At 51.7% G+C, this 19491-nt stretch overlaps 7 protein-coding genes across 7 annotated transcripts; 3 read left to right on the forward strand and 4 right to left on the reverse strand.

Annotated features, from left to right (window-relative positions):
- Positions 1-777: 777 nt before the first annotated feature.
- BDZ99DRAFT_467632 (FMN-dependent alpha-hydroxy acid dehydrogenase-like protein) lies at positions 778-2714 on the reverse strand. Its single transcript, XM_033721060.1, has one exon. It carries the CDS (start codon positions 2560-2562, stop codon positions 1222-1224), a length of 1341 nt encoding a protein of 446 aa, XP_033571318.1. The 5' UTR covers positions 2563-2714; the 3' UTR covers positions 778-1221.
- Positions 2715-3396: 682 nt separating this feature from the next.
- BDZ99DRAFT_525942 (uncharacterized protein) lies at positions 3397-4647 on the reverse strand (the record flags this gene model as incomplete). The annotated part of the gene is made up of 1 exon (XM_033726080.1): positions 3397-4647. One exon carries the CDS (start codon positions 4645-4647, stop codon positions 3397-3399), a length of 1251 nt encoding a protein of 416 aa, XP_033571319.1.
- Positions 4648-5688: 1041 nt separating this feature from the next.
- On the reverse strand, positions 5689-6986 carry BDZ99DRAFT_502747 (NAD(P)-binding protein; the record flags this gene model as incomplete). Its single annotated transcript, XM_033723916.1, has 3 exons — positions 5689-6182; positions 6257-6508; positions 6600-6986. The coding sequence occupies 3 exons, from the start codon at positions 6984-6986 to the stop codon at positions 5736-5738; spliced, it is 1086 nt and encodes a 361-aa protein (XP_033571320.1). The 3' UTR covers positions 5689-5735.
- Positions 6987-7403: 417 nt separating this feature from the next.
- Positions 7404-9023, reverse strand: BDZ99DRAFT_467635 (NAD-P-binding protein). Its single transcript, XM_033721061.1, has 2 exons — positions 8379-9023; positions 7404-8302 (listed from the first exon to the last, which is right to left on the reverse strand). The coding sequence occupies exons 1-2, from the start codon at positions 8953-8955 to the stop codon at positions 7713-7715; spliced, it is 1167 nt and encodes a 388-aa protein (XP_033571321.1). The 5' UTR covers positions 8956-9023; the 3' UTR covers positions 7404-7712.
- Positions 9024-9350: 327 nt separating this feature from the next.
- BDZ99DRAFT_350252 (uncharacterized protein) lies at positions 9351-9674 on the forward strand (the record flags this gene model as incomplete). Its single annotated transcript, XM_033714498.1, has 1 exon — positions 9351-9674. A coding segment is annotated over one exon (324 nt), but the record flags the coding sequence as incomplete, so codon positions are not given.
- Positions 9675-12404: 2730 nt separating this feature from the next.
- Positions 12405-13049, forward strand: BDZ99DRAFT_481491 (uncharacterized protein; the record flags this gene model as incomplete). The annotated part of the gene is made up of 1 exon (XM_033722425.1): positions 12405-13049. One exon carries the CDS (start codon positions 12405-12407, stop codon positions 13047-13049), a length of 645 nt encoding a protein of 214 aa, XP_033571323.1.
- A 1174-nt stretch (positions 13050-14223) lies between these two features.
- On the forward strand, positions 14224-17732 carry BDZ99DRAFT_525947 (uncharacterized protein; the record flags this gene model as incomplete). The annotated part of the gene is made up of 4 exons (XM_033726081.1): positions 14224-14895; positions 14948-16884; positions 16941-17631; positions 17694-17732. The coding sequence occupies 4 exons, from the start codon at positions 14224-14226 to the stop codon at positions 17730-17732; spliced, it is 3339 nt and encodes a 1112-aa protein (XP_033571324.1).
- Between the last annotated feature and the right edge of the window lie 1759 nt (positions 17733-19491).

Consider the following 19491-nt stretch of genomic DNA (forward strand, 5'->3'; position numbering starts at 1 on the left):
CAGCCGAACAATCAGACACAGAATCTTTCTATACCTCTCACGACCAACTCTCTTGCCGCTTCCACTTCGACCAGAACTTAGAAGATCCATCAAAGCCTTCAATCAACAACTTTCAATTCTCAAACTCCGAAAGTCATTCCAAATGACGAAACCTCCGTCTATACCGCCAAAGGTACCGCACACATCGGGACCTCCGGTCCAATAAGTCCAGGATCACCACAAAAGTCTGCGCAACCAAGCGTTACGTAGGCACATGTGGCCACACTATACAGCTGCCTAGCCCGACGTTCCTTTGCAAAGACGGTTTTACATACTGCCTCTTACGCACCTTCGAGGATAACTTCGACTGGAAAAAACCATGCAAACACTGTCCGGCGGGCCAAATCACGAAGGAGACATGACTTAGGGTCCTCTTGCCAGAATTGCACATCCATCAACACTATTATGAAGGGCATAGTAGCGAAAAATGGAGCGACGGGTCCAGAGACGGAGAAGAAGAGGCAGGAGGCGTACTGGAAGTATATTGCCGAGACGAGGGCGCAGAGGGAAGCGGAAAAGGAGGAGGCGGAGCAAGCGAAGAAGGTAGCGGAGAGGGCGGCTGGGACGGCTAGCCAGGGGGTTCAGAGGAGGTGACACCATTCAGATGTCATACCTGTGTTCCTTTTTCATGCACTCTTTCTTAATCTCTCATTTCGAGAGATAGCATAATGTGCTTCTAAGATTTTCATATTAGTGTTTCCGTGATACCCCAGCCTACCCGCTTTTTGTTATTTCCTTCCTTCTCATAATACACTCCCCGGTTTCTTACGGATGCCTGTATCCGGTTCCCATTTCTTTCATTATATTCAGACTTTGGATGCTTACACGGAGCTAATCGGAGGACCTTGCATTGCGGGTGTTTTGCGTGTACGGATATAGAACGCGTAGATCTCATATCCCAAGCCAATCTCCTTGTGACGGGTATGAACGAGCACCTTCCCGCTTAATCCAGATAAGTAACACTGAAAACCCGGCCCCAAAGTCATAAGTTGACTCCGACGAAGAAGTAGAGGTTGGTGAAAGGGGAGAGAAGGTGGAAGAATGGACTGAAGATGACAGAATGATGGAAAGCTAATTATATTTTCTCGAAATAAATGGTATGAAATGCAAGATATCAAACGTTGAAAATAAAATGCTCCTTAAAATGTGATGACTTTTTTGCAGATTGATGACCTCGCCCCCTCACAGCTTCGCCGGCTGCCCCAAAACCCTCAAATCGTTCCGACTTAGCTCCCCAAGACTCTTCTTTCCCATATTCCCTAACATGTTATCCGTGTCCGCCGCAATACACCTAAGCACATGCTTCACCCCCTCCTCCCCATCAATAGCCAACCCATACATGAACGGTCGCCCCACCATCACCGCCTTCGCCCCTAGCGCTATCGCCTTGAGCACATCGCTCCCCGTCCGAATCCCACTATCGAACAGCACTGTAATCCCCGATCTCTTCACTGTCTCATCCCCAGCAATCTCCGCAAGGGCATCTAGAGACGCAATCGCGCCATCCAGCTGCCGTCCGCCATGGTTGGAAACGACGAAGCCGTCCATACCATACTCAACGGCCTTTTGGGCATCCTCAACCGTCTGAATTCCCTTCAACACAATCGGGCCATCCCAGTACTTCTTAAGAATCTCGAGATGCTTCCACTCGCGATACGTCCCAGAGTTGAGGATACTCATCCACGCCTGCGCCTTCTTCATCGTCGCCGCATTCGCGACCACCTTCGCGGCGCCGGAAATAGACCCAGGACGTCGAATCGTCTCCAATGCCTCTCCTAGTCGCGTCGTAAAGCCTTTCTCCGCTTTCTCCCGTGCTAGCTCCTCCTCATAGCGTGCGTTGAATACAGGATCTGAGAGGCCGACTTCGCACCCCTGCCCATAAATAAATGGCAAATAACTCGCATCCAGGTCCTCAGGGCGCCACGCGAGGTTAAACGTATCCAACGTCACAACCAAAACCTTATACCCCTCTGCTTTCGCGCGATTTAGTAAGCTAACCGTGACCTCCTCCGCCTGCGGCCTCGGCCAGTAAAGCTGGAACCACCTCTCGCCGTCCCCATTCGCCGCCGCCACCCGCTCAATCGACCGCGTCGCCGCACTCGACAACACCATCGGGATCTTCAACGCCCTGCACGCGCGCGCCGTAGCTTCTTCAGCGTGGGGATGCATGATCTCTTGCACACCCACCGGCCCTATGATCAGGGGCCCGGGGTACGTCGTTCCGAATAGCTCCACGGAAAGGTCGCGCCGGGTGGCGTTGACGAACATGGACGGGCGCAGGCGGTAGCGCTTGAAGGCTTCGGTGTTCTCGCGGTGGGTGTCGCCGGAGCTGGCGGCGCCGAAGACGTATTTGAAGTTTGGTAGTGGAAGGATGGCGCGGGCGCGGGCTTCCCATTCTGAGGGCTTGGTGGAGATGGTGGGGGCGCGCAGAGCGGAGTAGATGGTGCGTTGGTATTGGGTTGGAGCTTTTGGGTCGGGGGTGGTGTAGGGTTGGTTGATTGATGATGGCTTTGAGGAAAACATTGTTGATTGTTGGAATGCTGGGGGATGATGGTATTGCAGTTGATCTTGATGACCTGGATGAGTGGTGGTGTAGAATAGGAGAGGCCAATTGAGATTTTTGAAGAACGCTTGTGACTACGATTTAATCGAGGGGAGAGGAAAGTATCCAACACGAGCCTAAAGATATAGAGAAAGAATAAGAAATGAGATGGAATTGATGTTTGAAGAAAGAGTTGAAGTTGAAGTTAAGCTAGGTGACTCGCCTCGGTTCTTCCTTGTTTAAGAAAAGCGTAGAACAGTGCGGGGTTAGCCCTACAGTGAATGCCCGTATCAACCGACTTAACCGAATCAACCGTTAACTATTCAATGACTTCATATTTTCAGCGGTTCTATGAGATTCCTTGCGAAGATCTATGTTCACTAATGTCTGTTTCGTGGTTTAGCCTAGTTACTACTTGTTGCTTGACGTCTTCTCGATTTGCTGTTACGAATTTTCTCTCAAGTTTTGTATTCAGATATCCCTATTTCGTCGTGTACTCTAGCAAGCCACAACTACAACACCAGAAAGCCACCCGCCGAGTGGATATACCGTTTTCTCCCGATAGACGCCTTTTGCCAAGTCTATTTTGATTTCATAATCCATTTCAAACCCAACCCAAAACATTCGCCTTCGCTTGTAGATAGCAATTTCAGAAGGCGTGGTAAATGTACAGAAGAAATTACAAGGAACTACTTAACAAACGAAATGAAGATAGTGAATAGAGTTCTACTTCCGAGAACGGCCGGCATTCTTGGTAAGCTCGCCCCAGGGATAGAAAGGAGGATAATATATGCAAGGAAAATAGTGACGGGGTGTCAGATTGGAGTCGCCATAACCCTCGAGTGCCGCGGTGACATCTTCAGATCATTAAACATCTCAAACGACATTCCCTCAGTGACAATCCGCTTCGAACCGTGAACTTGCATGTCGTAGACGCTGGTCAACGCTTGGCCTTCGTAGGGCGAGATGGCCATGAGAGTCTTAAAGGGCGATTGGACAGCGGCGAAGTAGGATTTGCGCTTCTCTGGGATAGTGAGGTTGAATGTGGACGCGGAGCCTGGAGTTTGGCGAGGCTGAGGCTCTTCTGCTTGATTTGAGGACGCGTGGGTGGACGTGGTACATATTGAAGCCGATCGAGAAATGGGGCAGTGCTTGATGGTTGAAGGGGCGGGGGAAGACAGGTAGTCATCTGCCTCGTCGTCATGATCGGCCTGGTCGGCGGGTGTATCGGGGAGCAAAAAAGATGACCCGGCCGCTGACGTCTGATAGAAGTCTAAAATTGACGGCGTCGACGTGTTCGTCGAGGTCTTTGCAAGGCCATACGGCTTCGGCTTCTCCGTGTCGCTTGTTTGGGGAATATCTTCCTCATCTTCCTCGAAAGCAGAACTGTCTCCCGGTGTGCTCCAGGCGGAGAAGCTGCTTCTCAACACCGGTGGTCTAATGAAGCCCGAATTATCGATATGACGACGCTCGTCTGGTTGAGAGCGAGACTTCCTTGGGACTTGGGAGAGGTTGGGACATGAGCGAGGATTTGGGATCGGTTGACCACCGGGCGGTGAGTTCAACGAGACCAGACGGCCCTGGATAAACTTGGCAAGGCCGGCGGAGTACATGGCTGTTGGACTGGTATTCGAACGTCCTAGGGTAGTAGTTGCAGGTGCTGATTCAATCTTGTTTTCTTTGATAGTGGATGTATTAAGTCGTCGTGGGGCTTGGCGCTGCCAATGATCTGGTACGTTTTCTATATCGTCGCTGTCGCTCTCTTCCCCACTTGATATATCCCTGTGTGCATCTTTGGATAGTGGTCGTCGTCTTGAGTGTCTAATATTATCTTGCTGATTCCTCCTGGGATCGCGGGCTGATAGCGGCCTCCTCCTCTCGGTCGCATCTTTAGATGGAGCTTGTCGTCGGTTGAGAACAGCTCGCTCGGCAGCAAACATTATAGCTGCCTCTGTTGCGGTGCATTGTAGTGGCTCGGTAAAAGGTAGAGAATTGCTTCGTTGCCTGTTGAAGGTCGGTCGCGGTGGTGTCAGCGAGAGGGTTGCCTCAGGCTGGTGCATGTTCATCCTTGGCTTCGCAGATGAGAATGTCACATGAGGACCAATATGGTTAATAGTTAAGGTTCATTTCTGAGGGTAGAGAGCGCGAGAACGGATGGGCACCAGTAAAGACAGCAAAGCGAGTTGGCGGCGTAAAGAATAGGTGAGAGAGCTGGAGGCAGCAGGAAGAAGTTCGCCTGCTGGGCGGGGAAACATGTTTCTAGCATGCCCGGTGCAACCGAAAATAGCAACTCGCATTTCACATGACGTTCTCTAGGCAAGCTTGCCCATGCTTTTGGTGGCCCACGCGCGGCCTTGTTTTCAGCAGTGATTCACCAGCCCGGATGCTCAGGGGGAAGCGCGGCCGATCAGCCAAGGTGTTCGCCAATCCATCATGCTGCTTCCCGCTAGCGTTTCGTCCCCAGCCCAATCACATTCACTGTGCTGCATAGCTACCGGATGGAGCGGAGGCGTCGCCACGCAACAATCTTGGCCTGCTCTCGGCTCTGACAGTTCGAACGCTCTAGCACTCGTACGCTGGAGTCTGCTGATTCCTCTGGAACCCCGCTCAGCCGGGCTATCGTGGCTATGCGGCAGCCCTTGGGACGAGGGCGAAGCTGAGTCTTCAGGCCGCCCGGAACGAAAGGGAGATGCTGTCATGGAAGCTGCTTGGGCCATCCGAAGGGGGAAAGCTGTCTGTCCCGCAAGGCTGATCCCACTTCAACATTCCCCAAGCGTTTCGCCAGCGATTGATAGGCGGCATATGATATGTGTGGCTGAGAGCGATCTTCGCTACCATGCCACTGAGTTGGACCCATTTCCAAGTGCAGGGCTGGAAGGAGTTGCTCCGTGGTGGAACCGCAGCGGTGGGCGACGCGCTGGCCCGCATCTGCATATGACAGGGCGGCATCGCGATCGAATGCCTGGGATCGGCATGTGCTGCGTGCTCGCTCTCCATACGAACAGTGCTGCGTGTGCGCTGGGTCCAGCATTTCAAACGGTACACACGTGGAGTGACGCCATTCCAGAACTCCTTATATTAAACATGCGAAACCCCATGAATGCCATGATGTCGACGTGCTGGCCAGCGGCTACCGCTGCCCGATTTGGCCTTATCAGAGGTAAGCTGCCGTCTCTCGTCTGCAATATTCCACAAACTCATCCGCGGCGTCTCTTTGGACGTTTGCGACAGGCGCCTTTTTTTTAACAGCGCCCTTTCCTTTACCAGCATCATCCTTTTTGTTAGTAACGCTAGCTGCGTCGCTTTTGCTAGCTTCTTTTTGACCAGCAACGGGTTTGCCAGCATCTCCCTTGCCAATGTTATTTTTACCATCGTATTCCCTAATTTTGAGAGCATCGTCAATATCCCTCCTCGTGCGAGACATACATCCCCAAGGCGCAAAGTATTTTCCATTGTGCCAGGCCGTCAGTTCGGGCGAGAGACCACAATACAGTTCAGTGTAGGCGCCTTTTTCGGGAGTGTACAGGATAAGGCGCTGCAGGAGCTCCGATCCGCTCATATGCCACCCTGATTCGGTGAAGCAGTTGCCAGGATTAAAACACTGCAATCGATGAATTCGTTAGCACCAATAAAAGCGCCTCTATTGGGGGCGTACGTGGGACGAGTAAGACTTACCACGCTAACAATCCCACTGCCCTCCACCTCCTTCGCAAGCCCGTGTGCCAGGAAGAGGTTGCCGGCTTTGCTCTGGGCGTAGTTTTGGAGCTGACTCCACTGTGGCACTGGTTTCGCGTCTTTGCCGTTGCCATCGGTGCCTTCGTCCATTTCCACGCCCCCGGTCGGCGCGAAGAAGACGATAGAAGACGCACCGGCCCATAGGACGCGCACGGTGTACAGAGGGGCTATCGCGGCTGTTTTCTGCAATAACTAACGGCTTCAGAAGCTCGGTCAGCAAGTAGGGCCCGAGACAATTCATGCCCAACTGCATTTCATGCCCTTGCTTCGTCTGACTTCCCACCGACGGCGTCATCACGTCCGCATTGTTCCAGAGGACATCTAAGCGGGATTCGCGGTCGGTGAGGGCTTTTACGGAGGCTTTGATGGATGTTAGATCCCCGAGGTCAAGGTATAGACCATGTATACGACCCAGTGACGCAGGGTGGGCGGCTTTAATTCTCTTAATGGCAGCTTCGCCTCTCTCGACGTTTTGCGAGGTTAGATAGACGGACCCGTGCCTTGCGTAGAGTATTCTGCATAAATGGTAGCCGATTCTAGTATCACCGCCGGTTACGAGAAGCACTTTCCCGCCTAGGTCGGGGACATTCTTCTCGGTCATCGGTGGCTCGGGGATCCAAAGGCATTGGTACGCCAGGACGTTTAGGTAGGTAGGAAGATTGTGAAACATATCTGAACTGCGAGTTAGGATATCGTTAGTAACACGCAATAGTTAGCGGGGAAAATCGATGCTTCAATGGCTGCCGAACCGCAATCATAGGTTTGAAAGCCATCTCGAGTTTATGAAAGCGCTTTCTCATGCTTCAAAGGCACCGATGTGCCGAAGGACAAAGGAATGATCGCCGCTGTCCCTGGTTGCCAATTCCATCATCGTGCGTCCAGCGTAAGCATCCTTCGCAGATCTGTGGGATGAGATGAAACAGACGCGGGCGCAGGCATTCCTTCATGGGTGCACATGTGGCCGTTTGCGAATTGCTGGGGCCAGAGATAACATCGGCTTTCATCGATGCCAAGAACCATCACATAAAACTCATGTGATAAATGTCACCAAATTCATCCCACAAGTTCGAGGATTCGAGGTATTTATAGACCTGTTCATTCAAAGGACAACGTCTGCCACAAAGAGCCCCGTGCCGAAGATTTACCAAGCACGCAAGGACTTCTGAGTCTCGGCCCATTATCCAACCATCTCCTCTCCAAAGCAAGACCGCATCGCATGAACGTCGGTAGATGCCACAATCGAAATAGCATGGAAAAGCAGATTTGGAAAGACAGCCCTTACCTAGAATAGCCGTGGTATATCATAAAATCTTTCTGTAATCAGTAAACCTGCGGGTAAAAATTCACACAAATCATGCATGAACTAGCTTCTTAACCAGTCTCATTAGTATCTATTTCACTTTGTCCACAAACTGTTTTTCCTCTTCGAACTTTGATAGTGAGCGACACGCTCCGTACGGACCTCTTCCCCGCGGTACAATTCATCAACCAGCCTATGACGAATGACAGCTTCCTCCCAGTCCGGATACTCAGATGTCTTCTTGTCCGCAAAGACTTCGTACATTCGCGCGACATTAGGAGCAGAACCCGGAAGCTTGTCCCACTCATCTTGCTCCAGAGTAATCTCTTCGACCTTCCTAGTGGAGATATCTTGGACCTCGATCTTCGTGCCGTTATTCCCAATCTGCACAGAAGGACTGGGACCTTTGATCTGGATCTCGCCTGTTTCGCCGTAAATACGCCACAGCATGCCCTCAGTGCCGGCAAATGCCTTGCCGCCTCGGAGATGGTATGAGAGAAGAGCTCCTGATTCGAGATGGCCTTGAATAAGGATTTGATCGTGGGAGGTACGGGTGGTGGTGCCAACGACTTTAGCTTCGGGGTCTGAGACTTGCTTGTCTAGGAGGTCGACTTTGGGACGCTTCACTTCTAGGATGGAGCTGTAGGTCTTCAGCTCGCCGAGAGCGTAGAGGAGGCCATAAAACCCTGAACAATAGAATGCGTTAGTTCAAATCTTAGGTGCAAGAGACAGGAACGGCATCCATCTTGGAGGATAACTTGCCATGAGAGAAGTGAATCGTCACCAGATTTCCACCAACCTCCTTATGATTGAGATACTCGTACTTCTCCATCTCAGCTGTTCCAAGATTGTGCGCAGCTCCAACGAAGGACACACTGAGCACCTTTCCAATGCGCCCACTGTCCACAATCTCCTTGATCTTCTTCACCAACGCAGACTGCCTCGCCTGCAGACCCACCATCGTACGCACCGCCTTCTTCTTCGCCAGCGCAGCAAGCTCCAGTCCCTCTTCTAGATTCTTGCCCAATGGCCACTCGCAGTAGACATCCTTTCCAGCTTCCAAAGCGGGCTTGATGGCATCATAATGGCGGTCCACTCGGACCGAGCACACCACTAGGTCGACATCTGAATCACTCGCAAGGTCTTTGTAAGCTCCGTAGGCTTTCGTTGAAGCCGGGAGGTCGTGTGCCTTGATAGCAGCTTTGGCAGATTCAACCGAGGTATTGCAGAGGGCGACAATGGTATACTTTTCGCTGGCCTTGAGGTATGGTAGATGAGCTTGAGACGCCCAGCTACCGGCAGCGCTGAGACCAATAAGACCAATTCGAATTCGAGCCATTGTAGTCGTTGCTTTGAAGCTGGAGGGGAGGTTAACACGTCAAGAGAGGGGTCGAAGGGGAGGGGGGATGTATGCAATGGTGCCATGCATTATAAATCGTCAAAAAACGCCCCACGTGTGATTACTAGTAGCACTGCTCTGGACAATGCAGCATGGCGGTATCCATTCTAATGCAGTATGCCCAATGCGCGTGTGAATACCATGACAGTGATGCCGCTGGTGAAGCGTGGATGTGTAGAACCGCCTGGGCCGTTTAGAGTACTCGACGGCATCCCGCGTTCCCGATCTCGGAACGCCAGCAACTCACCCTTCATTTCGACAACTACTCGCAATTCACTGCAATTGAACAGACTACTCCCTATACATCTCAAGCTACAGCCTTGATAAAAGCCACAATGTCCGCTCCAAACCCACTACCCACCTACGTCTACAAAATTCTCCCCAGCGCCCCACCCAAGCCTCTCCCCGATGTCCTCCCCCTCTCCGACCTCGACGCCAACGACGGCTTCATCCACCTCTCCACCGCATCTCAGGTTCCAGGCACATGCGGACGCTTCTTTGCCGATGCGACTGAGCTATGGCTGCTGAAGATCAGGCTGCAAACGCTAGAAAATGGGACTGGAGAGGTGCGGTGGGAGGCTGCGGGGAATTCCGGAGTCTTTGCACATCTGTACGGCGGAAAGTTTGGGGCTGAAGAGGTGGATGAGAGCTTAAAGGTCGTGAGAGGGGCAAAGCCGTGGGAGGTTGTGCTTAAGGGGGTGTTGGAGGACTAGATGGCTGTGGAGGCGGGTCCGGAAGGCGTTGTGTGATGCTGAGACGGCATTGGAAAAATAATGAGAGGCTCAGCCTTTGGGAAGAGTGCTTCCTCGCTTTCTTGGGTCGATGCATGGGTCGAATCACGGTTCCACTCTTCACCTTGTTCAACGAGACCCAGACGGCTTCGGTACCGGGGAGCATCAAGGCAGAGCGAATCACGATTCAACTCGAGGATATTTCTTAACCCGCCGCTTGCGCAATTTTCTTCATAAACGCTGTTCTGACATCTGATCCGAAGGCTGATGGCGTCCTCCAACGCGACCCGCATGGAACCTGGAATACCGCAAATTAGAGCCCATGGACCATTCTCTTTACAACGATTCATTGGGCACTCAATGCCCGACCGGCTTGTTCTTGAGTTATGCCACGTATGCTCGTATCGCTCCCAAATACGACCCCGGTGCTTCGAGGGGACGACCTTGGGTCGGCTCTATCGCCAAAAGCTTATTGTGCACACACATTAATCCCGCTGTCATCTCTTTTCTCTTGTGCTAATGTGATTTTACCTAGACGCAAAGCTAGTATGAGAGCACAAGAGCACAAGGCCACGAGAGTTGCGGGTTTCAGTCAATGCACGAATGACGGATGCGCGAGAAAGCACCAAACAGTTGAGGGAGAGACTATCTTCGATTTCACTTTTGTCTTTTGCTATGACTGACCAACAATCTCAGGTCTCCAACCGTGTCCATACACTTGCAGCGAAAGAATGCCGACCACCGCCTGACCAGTATCGCCGTCCATCACCACCAGACACACCCACCAGTACCTGCCACCGCTCTTAATCCGGTGGCAGCATCGTGTGAGTCGGTAGATCGTGGGATGATGGCGGTTCATTGAAGTCGATGTTCGAATCGACAGTCCCTACGAGCGCGTCATGTCAGCAAGGGCCCGGGAGACTTCGAGGCAGCGTTCGGAGACTCACATGGAGCAATGATGATCAATCTGAGCTTCACTTGCGTCAAGAGAAAGGCATGCCGAAGACGGGTGCGCGAAATCGATCGATCTGACGAGTACGGCAAGTCAGCAATGGTCTCGAAAGATGATAGCACGGTTCAAGGACTCACTTGAAGCAATGATGATCAAACTGAGCTTCAGTCGTGTCGATGGCAAAGGTCCATGACAGAATGGTGCCCGAATCGATCGATCTGATGGGCACGGCATGTCAGCAATGGCCTCAAAGGATGACGATATGGTTCGGGGACTTACTTGAAGCGATGATAGTCACTCTGAGCTTCACGTCGCTTCGGTGACTTGGTTGACAACCACCATGAGTGGGTTTGGACCTGTTTCTCGCCAGGATCAGGCTGGCAAAAAAAAAATGTGCAAAACGTTTTTGGGGGGGGGGGGGGGGGAAGGTCCAAAGTTCAGAGGTTATTTATCGAGTTTGTCTTCATAGCCATCACGGCTCAAGAGATGAAAAGCTTTCCTCCTCGTGGGATCATCATGTAGAGCGGACGGGAATCGGTTAGGAAAGACGGGGGTTACCTTGAGGTAGCTCGAGTTAGCATTGAGCAGGGGACTCAGATCGGGATGAAAAGCACACTTACCTTGCCATGATGAGGCCTCCTGCTACGGGACCATGGCTGAGCTCGGTAAGCGGTGTCGACTCGAGCGGGAATCGATCGGTCGGTCGGCCGGCCGGTCGGTCGATGGTGTGGTGGTGGTGGTGTGGTAAGAGACGTTGGTCGATGCAACAACAAGTTGGGGCAGGGGATTGGTGAGGAAGAAGAAGAGGAGAAGAAAAGGAGAAGGCGAGCTTTTATGGGCGGGCAGGCTTAGTCAAACGTCAACAGAGGAAGTAGAAGCTGCGTTGACCATTGCCTTGCCTTGTCAACCAAGTTATTCCTTCCTCGTCGTTCAATCTCCCCTGCTGAAAGTAATGGTCTGGAAAGTAATCGCAAATTCTGTCAGGGGCGCTACGGGGTGTTGCAACTTCTACGAGCAGTATGACGAAGCGATCTCCTATTGACTCCTAGGTAATGCGCAAGATATCCGCAGACAACATTACCAGATCCCGGAGTACACGTCTTCTCTTTCAGGAGTCATCTATCTCCCTTCACGTATCATTGAGGGGTTTCCCAAATAATCAATTTTTCTATACTCTGTTTGCATGCACGATTTTTAGTGGGCTGAGTCTCGGTATAGTAACAGGCCATGAGTATATGTACACTCGTTCCCCACCGCTTGAGGCACTCCCATGTAGTCCCAAAGAACCAGAAGCAATGTCAAATATTATACGGTGGATTTCGAGCTGCCTCTTGACCGGCTAGCGTCCTCGCGACGGGGCTGCTCCAGACAGTGATGTCTAGCTGCCAAGTCCTAACGCTCTGATGCTGGGTTTCCATGGTACACCACGACCACAATATCATGCTACCAACGGCCATACAGAGCCCGGGGTCTTGCCGCGCTCTGATGCACGCTCTTTGGTACGAAACGAGCGATCGAGTCACCTACATTTTCGCACACTTGACTCCAAAACCACGCACAACCACGCAACCGCTGCAAGCTTCATCAAAAACTACTCAACGCCCTTTACCCTACTCACAAAACCCTTTACTCTGCTCACGACTCAGCTCGTAACATCACCCCTTTTACCACCACTCAAACCTCCAAAAACCAACAAAACCAACAAAATGGCCATCACCCGCTACACCATCACCACGGCCAACGCCGTCCACCACGTCCAAGTAACGCACAACAAAACCATCATCCTCATCCGCGTCCCGCCCGCCATCGTCCACGCAAAGCGTACCTACTGCTTCTGCGAGCAAGACCACTACGACCACACGATGACGCTGCGCTGCCAGGGCCCGAATGGCAAGAATAAGGGGTGCCCCTTCAGCGGCTTCTTTCACAAAGAGCACGCGGCGTATGAGCACAAGCAGCTAGGGACGCTGAGAGCGTTTGGGATCAGAATGAGGGATAATATGTCCTTTTGCTCAGCGTGTCGGGATGCGTATGATGCGAAGACGGAGGAGTTGAAGGAGGAGTTGAAGGGGGTGGGATGGAAGGTGGATAAGTATAGGAGGTGTTTAGAGACGGTGGGGTTGAGAGATTGGGATGTGGAGGTTAAGGAGGAGGGTGAGGATGAGGGATACTATGGGGGCTCAGAGAGGAGCTCAGAGGAGGACCTAGAGGGTGACTCAGAATGGGATTCGGAGGGGGACTTAGATGAGGACTCGAAGGGGGACTCGGAGGGAACGTTGGACTCAGAGGGGACGATGGAGGCAGAGAATGTGCTGGAGCCGAAGAGATTCGTTCATGTAGGGGTTTTATAAGTAGATGTGGTGGCTTTGGGGCTTCAGGCGCTTTTGTTACTTTAGCAGGTTGTTTAGATATAAGGCGCTCTGGTGGAAACTTGGATTCGGAGTTTGCGATGGAGGCTAGATTGGATACTCTTGCAATGATGGCTGCATATACCTCAGATATTTTGGGAGGAGTATAGAGTAGATCGTGATATGACGCATAGAATGTAATAGTCACAATACCACAAATCAGGTCATTGAATTTTATACACATGTAACTGCGATGAGAAGTGCTTCTGTACAATCAATATACCAAGTAAAGAATTTTGAACTATTAGTGCTAATAACCTGAGCCCTGCTTGCTCGCAAATGAAACTCTAGCCGACACCATTAGGTTCACTTCAACAGATAGAAATAAATTCAAGCACAATGTTCTTTCTATAGCACCTGGAATCAAACTATCTAGTGTAAGCATGTCTTTCTGGGCAGTTGCACAGTTGAGGAGCCATCCAATAGCCTAAAAAGATGAAGTGACGGCCCGCGCCGCTACTAGAATTTGCCGCCTCAGACAGCTTTTTCTCAGCCCTACCCGATTCTGTACGACTTTCCCAAGTCACTCAACTCGAGTCCAAATCTAAGCAGAAAATAATAGAGCATAAATCGAGTCCTGTGAATGATTGAAGAGTCCTGAGTAACACGGAATCTAACACCAAAGGCCTCCGGTGAACTATCAATCGGTTCGGATTTTCTCTGCATGATGCTGTCTAACTAGATTTGCAAGCCTTGACCGCACAAGCGCAAAGCCGAGGGGCTGAGTGGCTGCCGGACGGACCCCAAGCGTTGGGCGGCGGCGACGGCGACCCTCCAAAAGCCTGGAAAGCCAAGAAAAATTATTTCCTCAGTCAGCCCCTCCACCGTTTCGTTTCTCGCCCTTCCGGCTCTCCCTTCTCTCCTCCACCTACAAAAATCTCCACTCTACCCCCTCGAGAGTGCAGGCCGCTCTGATCTGGTTTTACTCCGGTAGAACTACCCTTATCCTCAGAGCGCCGCCCGCGCCTCATAGACGAGACGTCTGTTTTCTCGCACAAAGACTTCTATCGATAAGACTGCGAAATCCTTTTACCAGCGGCCCGCACACCGATACAGCCTACACTCACTCTCCTTCGCATCCCACCTGTGGGAGATGCCACATCTCGACTCGCCACCCATGGCCCCAGCTATTGTGGTCAAATCCGCCGAGTCGTCCACTGTCCCCCCGACCCAAGATGAAGTCTCGTCGGTCCTCTCCGCCATTTTCACGGCCAAGACCTCGCAAGCCTCTCTCGACAATTCTTATGCCCTCACCACTCTCCTCCAGAATTCGGTCGGCTTCCGCGGCCTGAAAGGATATGGCGTCCTTGAGGAGATCAAAAAGGCGGCTGGCGATAAGAAGAACCCGGCTCGTAGAGAAGGTGCCATGTTCGCACTTGGTGCCCTCTTCGAGCGCTTCCCGCGGGCTCAGAAACTCAGTGAGGTTGTCTTCATGCTGCAAGAAGAGTACCTAGTTCCGCTAGCTCTCGACGCCCTCTCGGATAAGACTCCTACTGTCCGAGAGTCAGCCGCGTATGCTTTGGATGCGCTTTTCGATAACCTTACACCCGAGGGCAAAGTTGACGGACTTCTGCCAGTCTTGGCCAAATACTTGGGCAAGAAGTCCGGAAAATGGCAAGGTACTGTCGGCGCCTTCGAACTGTTGGGTCGCATGGCAGACAAAGCGAAGATGGGAATGGGAAGTTTTGAGGAAGAGAAGGAGAAGGATATTCTCCGCGAGTCCATGGGCAAGAAACTCGAGGGTCTCATTCCTATCGTGGAAAGCGGAATGCACGATCTTAAGCCAGAGGTCAGTATCTATCAATTCTAGGATTCAAGACGTCGCTAATCATATACAACAGGTCGGAAAGCAGGCCTCGAAAACCATGACCGGTCTTACCACACTCCTCCAAAACGACGACGTTGCGCCCCGAATTCCCATCTTGATTAAAGCGATGGAGAATCCTTCTACACAGGCTCAACAAAAGGCGATCCACGCTCTATCGCAGACTACGTTCGTGGCTATTGTCACTTCACCAGTCCTTGCGCTGCTTACACCTCTTCTCGAGCGATCCCTAAACACTCCTTCCACATCGCAAGAAGTTCTGCGGCAGACAGTTGTAGTCGTAGAGAACTTAACAAAGCTCGTTCACGATCCCATCGAAGCCCGCGCTTTCTTGCCGAAGCTGAAGCCCGGTGTCACGTCTGTGGTCAACCGCGCTTCTCTTCCTGAAGTCCGAGAAATCGCCGGAAGAGCACTGGATGTCATTGAGAATGCCATGGCTATCAAAGACGAGGTCAATGCTGATGCCATCACCCGAAAGGTGCCAGCTGATGTCACGCCGGTTCTGGAAAAGCACATCAACTCCGTCGGAGGTCTTCAGAATTTTCCTGGAGATGCAGAGGTTCTCGCCCTCGCCAAGGGCTACATCGCGGAAATGGTCGCGGAAGATGTCAACCAGCGTCAGCTTCAGCGGATAGTGGCTTGCATCGAGCCTTACCTATCTCCGTTGATGAACGGTGATTCTGGTGCTAAAGTCGCAGAATCTGTTCATAAGTACTACGTCGATGAGGACCATCGCAAGTTCGGCCAGCCCGTCAAGGAAGACGATGGCGAAGTCGAGATTGTCAACGCAACTTTCTCTCTCGGATACGGTGGTATGCTCTTGCTCTCTCACACGAACCTCAGACTGCTGAAGGGCCATCGCTACGGTCTCTGTGGGCGAAACGGTGCCGGCAAATCAACGTTGATGAGGAGTATCGCTGGCGGCAAACTTGAGGGATTCCCTCCTCAGGATCAAGTCAAGACCTGTTTCGTAGAGCACAACCAGGGCGAAGATGCGGACCTCAGCATTCTCGAATTCGTCTCCAAGGATCCTGATGTTAGTTCCGAAGGCCAAGATCGCGTTATCGCGGTTCTCGAAGAAGTCGGCTTCAGTTCCGGTCCTGAAGGCAGACAATCCCACAAAGTCGGCTCCCTGTCCGGCGGTTGGAAGATGAAACTGGCTCTGGCTAGAGCTATGTTGATGCGAGCTGATGTTCTACTTCTCGACGAACCTACCAATCACTTGGACGTTGCAAACGTGAAGTGGCTTCAAGACTATCTCAAGTCTCACACCGAAATCACTAGCTTGATCGTCTCTCACGACTCCGGTTTCCTGGACGATGTGTGCACTGACATCTACCATTACGAGCAAAAGAAGTTGATTTGCTACAAGGGCAATCTTGCTGCTTTCGTTAGGCAAAAGCCCGAAGCTAAGAGCTACTACACGCTTTCTGCTTCCCAGGTCTCTTTCAAATTCCCGCCTCCTGGTATTCTTACTGGTGTCAAGTCGATGAGCCGATCTATCCTACGCATGAGCAACTGTACCTACACCTACCCTGGAGCATCGAAGCCTTCTCTCCACGATGTCAGCTGTTCGCTTACGCTGTCGTCCCGAACTGCTATCATTGGTGCTAATGGTGCTGGTAAATCTACTCTCATCAAAATTCTCACTGGCGAAGTCGTTCCTCAGGAGGGTAAGGTTGAGAAGCATCCTAACCTACGTATCGGCTACATCAAGCAGCACGCTCTGGAGCACGTCGAGATGCACATGGAAAAGACTCCCAACCAGTATTTGCAATGGCGTTACGCCAACGGAGATGATCGCGAGGTGCTGATGAAGCAGACTCGTGTCATGTCCGCTGACGAGAAAGCCCAGATGGACACGCCAGTTGACATTGGTGATGGACAAGGTGCGAAGAAGATTGAGGCTTTGATTGGTCGCCAGAAGTACAAGAAGAGCTTTCAGTATGAAGTGTAAGTGCTTAACTGTCTTTAGAGTTTAATACTTACAAAAGCTAACACATTTTCAGGAAATGGGTCAACATGCTTCCCAAGTACAATACCATGATCTCTCGCGAGACTCTCCTGAAACTCGGCTTCCAGAAGCTTATCCAGGAATTCGACGATCATGAAGCTTCCCGTGAAGGTCTCGGTTTCCGTGTCCTCGAGCCCAAGGTCATTTCCAAGCACTTCGAGGATGTCGGTCTGGACCCCGAAATCGCCAACCACAATGAGATCTCCGGTCTCTCCGGTGGCCAGAAAGTCAAGGTCGTCCTTGCTGGCGCCATGTGGAACAACCCCCATCTCCTCGTCCTCGACGAACCGACCAATTTCTTGGACCGCGACTCTCTCGGTGGTCTCGCCGTCGCCATTCGCGACTACAAGGGTGGTGTCGTTATGATCTCCCATAACGAAGAGTTCGTTGGCGCGCTCTGCCCCGAGCAGTGGCACGTCGCCGACGGCCGCGTTATGCAGAAGGGCTTCCTCGCTGTCTCCATGGACCGCTTCGAAGACTCCAGCCGTCCCGGTAGCAGTGTTGCTAGCTCTAACGTCTCATCTGCTGCTGTGTCCGCGGCTGCTAGTGCTGTCAACTCTGAAGCGGAAGGGAATGGGGATATGAAGTTCCGTGCGCGCAAGAAGAAGAAGTTGACCCGTGCGCAGTTGAAGGAGAGGGAGGTTAGGCGTCGTTTGAGGCATATTGAGTGGCTTAATAGCCCTAAGGTACGTGCTATTACTCTAATCCCGCGACTCTACGAAAGACGAGTACTAACAACTTCTATTAGGGCACACCCCACCCCCCAGACTCCGACGATGAAGCATAGACAATGTCATATTGTCACGACAATGTAATCATGAAAATCACTGATTTCGATTTGGTCATTTCTCATGGGACCGACTGGCTTATAGAAAACGAGCTTTGGCTCCGTGGTTTCTTTCTAAGTTTCTGATTCACTTGCATTTCTCGGCGTCACTTATAGATTGGGGGCTTGGGTCTGACCGTTGACTTGCTTTTTTTCGTCCGGATAATGTGAAGGGGTTGGTTGGGTATGGATGACACTTCTTCTATAGACGGGTGGGTTGTTCGGTCGTATTTTGATGCTGAGTACGATACCCACCCCACACGATGGTTTCCGGTTGTGTGTTTACGATCGGACGGAGGATGGTATGAGAGGACTTGCGCGGAGGCTCGATACCTACGTCTGTCTTATAGAATTTGAGACGTGTTTCTTTGAGGTGGTGTGTTGAATGTGGGCGATTGGTTGTTGTTCACGTGACTATTCGATCTTTTCTACTATAAAAATTTGCTCACTTCCTTACACACTTCTTCAGTCAGAAGCAGCAGGGTTTGAGGTCAGCAAAAAGAAATGGAACAGCCGTTGATAGAGTTCTGTCGCCTGTTCGTCAAATTAAGCTCGGTAACCCAGACATGGTGCAGCGGGAATCTGGATTGAATAACTCCATGGTAAACTTCAAATGAGCGCTGTGAACATTTAAATTATACCGGTAATGCTCTTTACCAATTGTTCATCGTCCAACTCTCTATCGCTTGTAACTTCGCTGCGATGTATCAGTCTCTTTTTCTACTCCTCCTCGTCATTCAAGAGCAAGAGATGAAGATCACCACGACTCTTGACCGGACCTCCACCCTCCATCGTTCCTCTTCAGTCGTGTTTTGATCCCCAACTCCACCACACCATGGCATTCCAGCCTTCCAATTTTTGATCCCCCGCCCCAACCAACCACATTGTCTGCGGCGATCTTGTCTTTTGATCCTCCGCGCCATACCCTTCGTCGTAATCTGGTTTGATCCTCCACCCTAGCTACTCCATGGAACTAGAATCCCCACGTGTTTAACAACTTCCCACTCTCCATGGCGCGTTGGACAGGGTATTTTGCACCGCCCATCACGACTCCAGCACGCCATTGGCTTCTTTCTGCAGTGCGTTCGAGCAAGTCCAAAACCATCGCCGGAAACTTCTGGGGAGCTTGAGAGGTGGGCGCTGGCGGGGGGTTTATATACCTGTCGGAGACAGAAACTAAGCGAGGGCACGTGAGGGTCACACGACATCGGCAGGTAGGCAGCGGGCGAGAACGTGATGTGAAGGGGGTTGGGGAAGAGGGAAGGGGAGGAGGTCAGTTGAGATTCACGTGCGGTCGATTTCGTCTGGGTCTAAAACATCCTCCGCCTTTGTGGACGACGAGTCTTTTGCAAGGAGGAGGTGGCATGGGGGAGAGCAAACCCATAGGACACTCGCACCTATGTGCGCTGCGAGTTCTGCAAACCGCTAACGAGAGGGGTTTGCAATGGTGTGGTGGAGTCTGGGTCGGCTGTGCAAAACTACCACAACAATAAGTTCACGGGCTGCGTGGAGGGGAGCAAAAATGTCCGATCGGATGGTACCATGTGCGTTGGTTGCTCTGCGAAACTTACACTGATGGACGCCGCATGGCGTGGGAGTTTGGGTGGTCGTTTCCGGAAGCATCATGGATTGGACGAAGTGGAGTCTTCAAGTCGACGATGCTGCTGATAACCATCTAGTAATCCAAATCCCTCATTCATTTCCAAAAACTTAATATATA

This window comes from Mytilinidion resinicola (genome assembly GCF_010093595.1).
Source record: "Mytilinidion resinicola strain CBS 304.34 unplaced genomic scaffold BDZ99scaffold_23, whole genome shotgun sequence".
In the NCBI taxonomy this organism is placed as follows: Eukaryota; Fungi; Ascomycota; class Dothideomycetes; order Mytilinidiales; family Mytilinidiaceae; genus Mytilinidion; species Mytilinidion resinicola.

Excerpts from the sequence above, each read along its gene's own strand:
- BDZ99DRAFT_467632 (XM_033721060.1), bottom strand. The coding sequence starts at position 2,562 with ATGTTTTCCTCAAAGCCATCATCAATCAACCAACCCTACACCACCCCC.
- BDZ99DRAFT_467635 (XM_033721061.1), bottom strand. The coding sequence starts at position 8,955 with ATGGCTCGAATTCGAATTGGTCTTATTGGTCTCAGCGCTGCCGGTAGC. Across the intron at positions 8,303-8,378 it reads GACGATTCACTTCTCTCATG|GGTTTTATGGCCTCCTCTAC; the intron begins GCAAGTTATCCT and ends TCTATTGTTCAG.